This window comes from Calonectris borealis, chromosome 16 (assembly GCF_964195595.1).
Source record: "Calonectris borealis chromosome 16, bCalBor7.hap1.2, whole genome shotgun sequence".
NCBI lineage: Eukaryota > Metazoa > Chordata > Aves > Procellariiformes > Procellariidae > Calonectris > Calonectris borealis.
This window is the reverse complement of record NC_134327.1, coordinates 5,661,475-5,673,543: the sequence shown is the minus strand read 5'-3', so window position 1 is coordinate 5,673,543 and position 12,069 is coordinate 5,661,475. Positions and strand designations below refer to the sequence as shown.

At 36.6% G+C, this 12,069-nt stretch overlaps 1 protein-coding gene across 10 annotated transcripts in view; it reads right to left on the bottom strand.

Moving 5' to 3' along the window:
• Positions 1-12,069, bottom strand: part of CLEC16A (C-type lectin domain containing 16A) — an 89,774-nt gene that overhangs the window by 64,599 nt on the left and 13,106 nt on the right. For all 10 annotated transcript variants that reach the window (XR_012676082.1, XR_012676081.1, XM_075164974.1 and 7 more), the window contains exons 8-11: positions 10,966-11,019; positions 9,084-9,197; positions 3,519-3,747; positions 1,936-2,065 (exon numbers count right to left, since the gene is read on the bottom strand). Coding sequence is in view for 8 of the 10 variants with exons in the window: in XM_075164974.1 (XP_075021075.1) it covers positions 1,936-2,065; positions 3,519-3,747; positions 9,084-9,197; positions 10,966-11,019 (527 nt within the window). In the remaining 2 variants the exon portion in view is untranslated. The remainder of the gene's footprint in view (positions 1-1,935; positions 2,066-3,518; positions 3,748-9,083; positions 9,198-10,965; positions 11,020-12,069) is intronic.

The window sequence follows — 12,069 nt, the reverse complement described above, 5'->3', positions numbered from 1 at the left end:
GTTTTGTCTGGGGTAGAGTTAATTTTCTTCACAGTAGCTAGTATGGGGCTCTGTTTTGGATTTGTGCTGAAAACGGTGTGGATAACACAGGGATGTTTTCGTTCCTGCTGAGGAGTGCTTACACACAGTCAAGGCCTTTGCTGCTCCTCACCCCACCCCACCAGCGAGGAGGCTGGGGGTGCACAAGGAGTTGGGAGGGGACACAGCTGGGACAGCTGACCCCAACTGACCAAAGGGATATCCCATACCATATGACGTCACGCTCAGCATATACAGCTGGGGGAAGAAGAAGGAAGGGGGGGACGTTTGGAGTGATGGCGTTTTGTCTTCCCAAGTCACCGTTATGCGTTATGGAGCCCTGCTTTCCTGGAGATGGCTGAACACCTGCCTGCCGATGGGAAGGAGTGAATGAATTCCTTGTTTTGCTTTGCTTGCGTGCGCAGCTTTTGCTTTACTTATTAAACTGCCTTTATCTCAACCCACGAGTTTTTTCACTTTTATCCTTCCAATTCTCTCTCCCATCCCACCAGGGGGGAGTGGGCAAGCGGTTGTGTGGGGCTTAGTTGCTGGCTAGGGTTAAACCACAAGAACACTTGAGCAAATTTCTTCAGAGATTTAGCTACTGTTTCAAATATTACATTTGGCATATAGAATAACACAAAATCTTAAGCTATAGTAGCTTATTCACCTATATTTCCAAAAATTCATGTACAAAACTAAGGCTAGAAATGCCCTACACAAGGTCTATCCTTATTTGAAAAATATTTTTAGCTCTGCATGTTCTTTGATGCTGTTTATTTTTAGAAAAGATGCAGGATGCTGTCAGATCATATCTGCAGATCAAGACAGTCCTGCAATGCAGACATTTGCCAGGTCCATTGGCATCCCACATGTAAGTATTTTGCACCCTTCAAGACCTGAGCATCCTAGTGCTTTAGTATTCAATGCAGTCATTGCCAATTTCTTTCTAAAAGCCATTTGGCACATATTTTAGTCAAAATATCAATAATCTAGAACAACGTATTTTAAAGCCAGTTCAAGTCAAGGTTCAATTTCAATTTTACAATGAAATTAAACGTTACCTTTATTAATGAATGTAATCTAAGATACGTCAAATCTATAATGGAGACAGAATGAAATTCTGGGAATACAAGGCAGCATTTCCCAAGTTTAAAAATAAATTTGAAATCCTATTAAACGTGTGCATTTCCCCAAGGGACACATTTGCAATTACTTTGGTGTCAGAGATGGCATGTTCAGTTTCTTTTCGTTAGCATTCTAATGACAAGAACGCGAAATTCTTACTAAGAAAGTGTCTTATGGGTATTTAATATATCCAAGTTTAAATTTTGAAGTCAGGAAAATTTCTGCTCCCAGAAACACTTAAAAACTGCATTTCCAAGAGAAGTTTTCAATAACCCTAAGATATACTACTGGACCTTGGAAACTGCACATAGGTTAGTAGGGTTTATTCGTAACTACTACTACTAAAACTCTGCAAAATTTAGCCCTGAACTAAGGGATTTTCCTTCTTTTTTCTTTATAGGTGTATACAAAATTGACAGATGTGACCATAAATATAATTAAGAAAACTTCTTCTGGCTTAATTTAGAGGTTTAGAAAATTCTGGAATGAAAACATTTATATTCTGGTTTTACTGTGTTAATATTCTGTAATTTAACTTCGCCAACTTAAGGCATCACACTTGCCATAAAGGAAAGCACAAACTTTACAAAGCAACAGGACCACTTCCAAAACTGATCAGTAGAGGGGCCACATCCCATTTTTCTGTTGCCTCACTTATTTGTGATCCACAAGAACCCCTGTAATTTTAACTGGAGGCAGATTTGAAACATCCCTTAAGAGAAGTGAAGGAGTTAACGGGAGGGCAAGTAAGGAAGCAATCCAGCAAAATGCATTACGGTTCCTTTATACCTGTTCCAGTTTGTTATCTCACTCCCAGAGGCAGCTGCACTCTTTTCTTCATCTGTTGTATTCTGTTCGGTCACAGTAGAGATAGACAGTTCTGACAGTTTACATCTCTCCATGATTACCATCTCTATTTCTAAAAAAAAAAAAAAAAAAAAAAACCAAAACACACAACAAAAACCCCCCAAATTTGTTATTTTTAACAAACAGTTATCGTAAGCTCTTTTATATTTTCTGTTTTGCATTAAAAGTGACTGATGCAACTATATGTAAGAGGTATAACCATAACCTCAGAAAGGTTAATGAATGAATAGATGTAGGCAAATTTTCTTCCCAATAAAATAAAGAAGTTTGCTTACATTTCTTCAAGGAATTTAACTGGTATAAGAAAATTATACATATACATAATATATGTAAAGAAAAGATACAGATTATTTTGGCAAATAAACAAGCAACAGTAATCCCCCTTCCCTCCAAAACACAGGAAGAAAAAACATAGAACTTCCTTCTGGAAAAAAAATTTCTTTGTGGAAATGCGGGTGAGATTGGGGCATGGGTGGACATCAGGTTTCATAGAGGGTGTAAATAGGTCTCTACAATTACAGCAAACAGGATACCTGGTCCTGAGTGCTTCATACCTATTGGCTTTAAGTAGAAGTGTTAGGACCAAATCTAGCTTTTGCTCAAGAATAGAGCAAAGAAGAGAATAGACAAAGATGACTACTAAATGCACCAGTTTAAACAGTAAATCATTTCATATTTTCTTCAAATCATGGCAGGCAATACATCATCAGTTAGTTGACACTATTTAAGGAAAGCCTTCTCAAACAGACACTTTACCTAAATCAAAATGCAACTATGTTTGGAGATGGCTGTCAAAGTAGAAAAGTCTTGTTTTCAATTGCTTGCATGCAATTCTGCCACATTTTTCTCAATTTATGTGTAAAGACTAGTTTCTCACGTACATCCTTCTAATAGTTACTAACTAGTAAAATAAACAGTTACGATACGCTGTAAGACCACTCAACCTATAAAACCAATTCTTCTTAAGGTTAGCATTACATCAAAAATCCTGAAAACATGCAATTAAAAAAGGCTAAAAGTTAAAGACGTTTTCTTCAGTTTTGAACTTTTTAATATCGTCTACCATGTACTGTCACTTTTAGCACACTTGTTGAATTTTATCATTGAAACATGCATAAAATACTCCTGACCATCTTACAAAGGTAAAGTGGCTACACCATTTGCCTTACCACAGAAGGAAAAGTTACAAAGTTGTGAAGTCTACTTATAAAGTGCCCCATAATCATGTACACCTAGGTGCAAGGCATGCATTTGTGAAAAGGGCCGAAGACTACAGGAAGATATGAAAACACTTCCACAGTTTTTAATCAGATCAGAAGTATATGTTCTGACAGAATGATTTAACATGAGAGAAGAATACAGCCAAAGACTGAAACAAATTTAATAGTCCCATGTTCTCTTGTTGCACTAGGTAAACAAGTCACATAACAGATCACAACTAGGTCCATAAAGGAAATAAAAGTATCCAAATTGAAAGCATAATTTTTATTTGCTGGTATACTCACCTTCATTTTCACAGCTTGTTCTGATGCCCTTTGAACTCGCGTCTGTACCTTTAGTTTTATCTAGGTCATCTTGGTTATCTTCAGATCCTCTCTCCTCTTCATCTTCTTCACCAACATTTTTATAGTTGGGTCTTTTCTGCACCCTCTTCTTCCCCTTCTGTTTGTTAATTTCAAGAGACCTCTCAAGAGTTTCTGTTGGTTTTATGAAACATCTGATACTTGACTTTGCCTGTAAATTTGAAGAGTTTACACTGAGTTACAGAAAGACATTTTTAACTCTAATTGATAAAAAAACTTCAGTTCATATAAAAAAGTGGGTTTAGAATGTAAATTAGCATATCACTTACAAATCTCAAATCCATTTTAAAATACAAGAAAGCAGACCTCAAGTTGTATCAAATCATCAGTAGAACAATTATCTCCAAAGTAACATATCCTAAAGATCTATCATTAAAATGTATGCCATCCTGAGACAAGAAGATATAGAACTACCTACTTCATCAACAGAAGTTTATTAATTTTTTTCCCCATCTTTGAACTTTCCTAACAGGTGAGACAGCTAGTACATACAAAATTAAGGCACCTTTTGCAAAAAGGATAAAGGCAGCAAAATCCAAAGTGTGTGTTGACAGCAATATATTAATATGAAATACACTCTTCAAATGTCTTTGGCAGTAGCAAGGGCAAAAGCCAATGCTCTATGCTGCAAGCTTTTTTTGAATCTTAAGCTTCCCTCAACAGCATACTAGTCCTTGTATGAATTAGGACCAAATGGCACTGACATCAACCTTTTTTGGGCCTCCAGACATTGACTTACCGAGTCCGGAAAACCAACACCACTTCATTTGTTAGACTTTAATATACTTGTGTTCTACCCGAAGATATCAGAAGTTTATCTTTCAAGTCAAAACACTGCTTTTGGACAAGAAGGCAAAGAGTATTCAATCAATACCTGATTTTCCTGATTATTAATTTACAGAGCAAGAAGATAAATTTAGATAAGAAATTTCTCCCAGAGGACATAAGTATTTCCAAGAGTCTGTGCCATCCTAACAACAGAGAACAAAGTATTCTTACAGAAAGACACAAGACGCTACAAGAAGTTCTGTGACTAGCAGGACTAACAAAACATGGTTTCCTATAATTTTGCAGATTGTTTCTGAGCTGTGATGCTTTGAGCTCCCTTCTCACTTGTTAGGCCTGCCGGCTGGATTACCAGAGTACATGCTCCTTCTCACCCAGAGCTATAAACATTGATCAGCCAAATCTCTCTGTTACTGAGAAGTGAAACACATGGCTTGGGGGCTTCCTGCCAGCACAGGTTTATGCTGAACAAGACTGCTACAGAAACTTCATCACCTTTCAGACCTCAATACTTCAATCACATTTAGCTGACGCTGGCTAAAGGGTTAAAAATTTAAGGGCAAGCAAGAGAAAAGAAGACTAGAGTAAATACAAAATTGATTCCATTCCTTGCCTTAGGTGACTCATGTACAATAAGCATTGAAGGTGAGTGCATCAAAGAGACCTCAGAGGAAAAGTTTGGAAAAATCCCTCCCTTCATTTAATAAGGAACACCTATACATAAAAACTAAAAGATTAGGAAAAGATCTGGGAAGAAGCCTTCTACAAGTCAAAAGGTCAAAATGCTTCTCTGAATCTTCTGACTTTTTAAAAAGGTTTTATAGAAATCTTGCAAAAGTCACCTTACACTTGGCTCTGAAACAAATCGCATAGCGGAAGGAATCTTGCACGATATCAAAAAAACCCTCAACGTGAAATTTACCACACTTCTGTCCCCCAGTAATCTCTCTGATATACTTCTAGTCTGATCAAACTGCAACATAGGAAGGTTATAAAACAACCAGATTATCTTTTATTGATGGCTTCTGGTCAGAAAAGTCACAAGAAAAGGGAAGAACACATGAAGTCCTGTTTTTTAGGGAAAAAAGGAAAAGTAGCATGCAAGTTGCATAATGCATTTTCCCCTTCCTGCATTCACTTCTTACAATTGCTTACTAGAATCCTGTAGCTACTTTCTTTATGAAGAATGCATGTACTTAACATCCTTGCATTTCTAATATGCTGTTAGCCATATGAGCAAAATAACCCAAGGAACCACTAGACAGTGATGTGCTCATAAGCACTGAACCATGGTCTGGTCCATTTCAAGAAAGAATGCTAAGAAAAACTCAACATATATATTCTGTTCTGCTAAATATAATAAGGCTATATATTTAAAACATTCTAAAATCAGACTTAAAATTAATTTACATAGTATATAGTTTATCTAAGTTGATTATACAGTTTGAGATACTGCTATTTTATACTTTTAAAATGTCTTTCAACCATATTTTCAATTATGGTTTATCTTCTGCAACGTGCGCTAGCAAAATAAGGCAGTACCAGTAACAACTTTTATGGGAAGGAGAAAGTAGGTTAAACAAGAAACCAAGAAACAAGAAATAGGTAGAACTGGCCCACATCCGAATTATGCAGGAAAACAGATCTCACAGGAAGTAAGGTAAACCTTAGTGTGATGACTGCTAACAAGTTTAAATACATTCTGTTGGCTACCCATATTCAACACTCATCATGAGATAAGAATTAGTATTTCTTCTGATGCCACCTAAAACCAGAAATACAGGGAAAAGATATGGAAAGAAAAGTGTACCTTAATCTGCTATACTTTGAGGTGGAGAACCTGTTTAATGGAGGTTGGGCAATCATTACTGCCCTATGATGTTCAGCTGATCTCCATGGGTGGGTTATCGCCAATTCGTAAGTACCAGCAGTTAGATCTGCAGGTGATTTTTTCCGCAAATTGATCTCCAGTAAAAACTACCGTTTGTTCCTATCGTGATGACTACCATTGCTTTTTTGCCCTAAATAACTCTGGATAACTTCTCAGCTTTTTTTTTAAGTATTCTTTACTCATTTAGTCTCCTATCATGAGGGCACGTGACCCTGCTTCTGGTAATCTCAGAACTCTCTACACCTCATTCCACTTTAATTCATCTTATTAGGAAGATGAATATAGACATGAGGTTCTACTTACTTTGGATTTTAGAAACTACATGTTAGTTACACTTCAATTTAAATATACCAAGACGTCTCAGTTACAAGAGATGAGCAGTGTTAGGTACAGAGCAAGGGTTTAGAGATAACTGGGGCTCACCATAACACACAGAGATATCCCCAAAACAACAAGCTTAGGAGAGTATCAGAATGATTACCATGGGAAATTATAAGAGAAAGGAAGTAGTGAAAGATAACTTTGGGTCTGACTTAAGAACAAAAACAACCCTAAACTCAGTCAAAAAGTAAATTTAAAAACTTGCTCATCACTTTTCTCTACTAGCCCCAGAACAAGCAATTCTAAAGTAGCTTCTGAAATATCTGCCATTATTCAACAGAAGTTTGTCATTTCTTTGCAACAGAATACACCACAGTAATAACTTTGCAATGATCCTGATACACCTTATAGTCCAAAGAACAGCCCTGAAACAGCTAACAATGCTCAAAAACCAACTTTCGGCTCTAAGAAGTCCTAACACAGAGCAACAGTAAACTGCCTCACCTTTACTTAAGGCTATGCCTCCATATCTACAGCTGACTTTAGCCTCACTGCATTGAGTTGTGTATCAGCAGAAAACACCATGCAATATATGCAGTAGTTGTTCATACCCATCAACTGAGAGCAGCTCACTTCATAGCTCCCCTCATTGGAAGTAGGGCATGGAGCTCTTCCGCTGAATATTACTCCCTGTTCTTTCTGCAAATAACCAACCTCCACCAATACGTTTTCTGACAGTACAGGTTTTCCCCTCCAAGGTTTCATTGAAGAATATGGTTGAATTTACTAAAAACTAAAGTTTCTCCCATGGGAGCTTTTTCCTCATCCATCAAAAGTGCCACCACTCTGCTCTCCCTGTAACAAAGCTCCACCTCTAGCAGTTTCGCTAAGTGTCTATCCTAGAAAGCCAATACCCCTCTTATTTCCTATTTACTACCTGTTCAGGTGTGACAGAACTCCCAGTTTACATGCCATGAGGACACATCTTTAAGACCACTAAGAAGCAGCAACCTAAATAGTATTACAAACATAAGAGAATAGATGAACAGAAGTTTATAGTAAACCCCTAATATTCCTAACATTAGTGCAAGCACACAAACATATGCTACAGATATTTTGCAACTCTGTACAGTAACTACAACATGAAAAGAAAATCTCACTTCTGCAACAACTGGTGCCCTGCCCTCTCACCACAAATTTCCTAGTAACAAACCTGCTTCTGCACAAGTAACACACACGACATTCAGTATGCAGCTAGCAGAAGGTCAGACATTTGCTAACACAAGTAAGAGATTGTTTTTTCTTAAAGCATTCAGTCAGCTCTACCATTCCACTGTAGTTTTTTCTAAAAAAGATTAGATTCTAAATATCAAGGTCAACAGTACAAAATACCAGAACCCAAAAGGTACTGGCTAAGATCAGCCCACACAGCTTCCACTGCACAGTAGGAAGGGATTTGGAAAAGTTGACTTGTATCATGGAAAAGTTGAAGCATACCTCCCCCTTGAAACTCTCTGAGCTATAGCCACTGCTGGGAAAGAACATGCGTAAGAACCAAGCCATTGCTTGTTATAAATTAAACATTCAGTCAGTAACAATTTGCTGACCAGTCAGACATTAGGGGACATGTCCAATCTTTAGACAGAACTACAGTCAGAAGCCTCTTAACCAAAGTAAGGTCATACCTCCTTCTTATTACCATCCCCAAATAGACCTTTAAAAAGTAACAAGCAAGCATTTCACAAACTGTGAAACCCACAACAAAAAGGAAAAAATCATATACATGACACACTTAGAAAAGCATTAAAAACAGCATCTAGCAAGATCTACACAGGATTAAATCTGAAGGTACAAGGGCAATGACAAAGTGATAGCACTCCCATATATTTGTGGCTGGTCTATATTCTCTTATGCACACTGATGCACACTTTCCAGAGATGATAAGTTTTACTGCTAAAACATTGGGAACATTCAGACGAAAATCTTTATTTCCTTCTATATCCAAAGGATTTACCATAAGGCCAGGTATTTTTTTTAAGTCTCTCATTTCTACTACAAGTTGCGTAAGGAAATAATTTCACAGGAAAGTTGTAATGACTCATTTCTATCTCACTACCAAAGAGCTGATAACAAAAACTGAACACGGAAGGCTGGATTACAAAAGTGTCCCATCAGAATGATGGAAGCCTTTGCAGTGTCTGACCCCCACAGAAGCAGCTAAGTATTCTAATTTGTGTCCTGCACATTCTTATACCGCTATCTCAAATACATTATGCATGCACAAAAATATTGCAAGAACATAACACTAAGTTGCACAGAGCATTCTTCTGCTGTCATATCCAACAACAAAAGCTGAAATCTCCTATTGCTGCTCTTCTCTCCTAAACACAATCACCTTGGCTTACCAGTTTCCAGATACCTGATTTTGTTTTTCAAATATTTTCTTTGCCTCTAAAAAAAAAAAAATTAAAGATCAGTTGGCCACTTACTGAGTTTTTCTGTATATCTTGCTCAACTTTAGAAGAAAACACCGAGAGGTCACCATTAAGTATAACCTCAGCCAATGAGTTCACCAAAGGGGCGTAATGTATAATTAGAAAAACCTATTAAAAGAAGGGTGGAAAGAAATATCAGACATTTATTACAGAACACATACAGTTTCACAATTTCAGTCACTGAACATACTTCTTTGACCTTGTTAAACTGGTATCTTAAGTTTACATATACAGTAAAGTACAATTGGTAACACTGATAATTCATGAAATCTACTTCAAAACACAGGAGATCATAATCCTTTCTACAGGTATTTGACCCTTCTCTATATTTTAAGCTACTCAGTTTTAATAATTCTTCATATTCTTCCCTCTTTCTGAGAAATGTAAATTCTCTCTCCTCATCAGCTTTCAGATGAAAGTTGTGTGATATTCTAGCAAGGAAACCAAATTAAAACTGCTCCAGAAAATTGTGTTTTTGAGAAACTATGCAAACTGATTATAGTACACAGCATCCACTGAACTTCTTGTATGCCAACAACTGGCAGAACTCCAATAAGTTCTTTGCACAATTACTTTGCAGTGATTCACGAGTAAATGTCATGCAATAGGCTGAACTGAATCAGAAGCCGCTTTTCTGGCTATGAAACAGCAATGAATTATGTTCTAGCTAAAAGCAGCTACGTGACATAGGAGTAAGGGCATACTGCCTATAACATTAAAGCACTTACCCAGAAGTGCTTCAGTGCTTTAAGAGTTCTCTGTTTACACCAACCACTCTATTTTGAGGCAAGGCTTACAAGATTGGGCCAGCAAACAATTGGCTTATAGACAGAACCAGCTCAGGTCCAGCCGGAATAGCCTTATGTCAGCTTATATCCATTCTCTTCACAGGAATATCAAAGGTGGATGCCTAAACAGTGGTTCTAGCTGAAAAATCCCCGAATAATTTCTAAATCAGTAAACCTAATCATGGTTTTGACAATATTTAGCTACACATGATCTCCACAGGTTTTCTGATTAAAGTCAGAACCATTCCAGACCTTCAAAAGTAAAGTGATTATTAGCATGTGGTGGTGACCTATGTAGAACTTTGGAAAGTCACAAAACACTTCAAAAATACTTTGAACAACCTCACAGATCACTCAAGCTTCTTCTAATTCAGAAAGCATAGCTCAACTATACACAGGCATGTTTTGGCATAACTACATTACATGTTTACTTTGTGAGTGCTAGTACAAGTCTCTCAAGCACTTGTCTCTAACATATGTAATGCCTAAAGCATATATGTCTGGTGTCAATAACAGAAATACTTAAGAAGGTTTTTCAGATACTCAGTGTACACTTTTTCAGATCCCACTCCATCAAAGACAGACAGGGTTTTTTTTGTTGATTTGTTTGTTTTTAAACAATAAAAAACCCCCATCATTGCTCCCCCTACTTTTCAAAGAGGAAAATTCAAACCTGGAATCTTCCATAGCTTAGGTAGATTCAAAGTGCAATACAGCATCTATCTAAATTTCACCTGCAATTTTACTAAATTCTGTCCTAGCATGTTTCATCGTTCTACTATGCACCATTTGTCAGGTGGTGTGCATAAATTATAACCACTGAATGCTCTAAAGGCTACCCTGTGCTATGGGATCCTCAGAAGAATGATATTAACTCAAATAAGAAGCTATTTGGTCTGTCCATAAAAAGACAAATGATCTTACTGCCTTTTTTTTTTTTTTTAAATGGAAACTGATAGGTTTAAAACTTCATTTGCCAAATTGTCTTTAATGGCTTTGCCAAAATAGATGAAACTACAATAATTTATAAATCATAACACTACTGCAAAACATGTCCTGAAACAGGACAAAATACTTAAAATACTTACTTGAGAAAGAAGATAGAGAGAAACTTGAAGACTTATTTTTGGACGCTCTCCACCCTACAGAAAAAACATTATGAAAAATGCTGATTGACAGATGCTTCTCTAAATCAAGTTACCACATTGGACAAAAATATTTGAAGTATAACTTGAGCACAACTGTACTAAATTTATATACCAGTAGTAATGAAAATGTTTCTAGAAATAAATTAGTGATACTTTAAAAACCATCCCCAAATAAATTCATCAGTTTTCTCAAGAGGTAAGAACAGCCCGATTTTATGATCGCAAATATCTCTCACTCATGATAATAGACACATCTGCCTGAAAACAGGATGATAAGCAGATTTTTGTACCAGCATGAATAGAAAGAGTTAGAATAGCTGGAATGAAAGTAAAAGTCAGGAAGTCTGCTTCACCCTATTTCAATGGCCTTATCACTGGCCAGACAAGAAGCTGATTGTTACTCAATCTTCAGTGCACATGCAATATACTGAATTCATTAACTTGCAGTAAACCTGAGCTCTAGGTTAATGAAAGTATGCTGAAATTCACAAAGCATTGTGTATCTTAAGAACAAACACCACTACAGAAAATTAAGAAGGGGGAAGAGAGGGGGGAAAAAAAGAAAAAAGAAGAAAAAAAACCAGGACTAAGTAGAACAGTGAATTTTTTTTTTTTTTTTAAAGACAAGTGAATACAGGAACCTGTACAGGTTTTAAAAGAACAGTTTCTATTTCATTAAAAATTAGCTTTCCACTAAATTTAAAGGCTATGCTTTTAAGATAAATTCAACTATATCACATTCAAACAAGCTTATCTGCAAATAGAAGAACCAAGTATCAAAACCAAAAGTTTGTATTGTCTACCTCGAGTGGATTTTTACATCATGGAAAATTTGTGCATATACTGGGAAAAGGTACTATAATCTGCTTTTGCCAGGAGACAAGTTAGCATATCAGAAAGAGAAATCACATATCTCAGCATCAGAGAAATTTAAACCCTGTTCCAAATTTGCAGCTCTTCTCATCTCCACTATTGTTAGCATTTAACAACCATGCCATCCAAAACAGTATTTGTTTGGTGAACAAAGTTTCATCTATTCTGCCC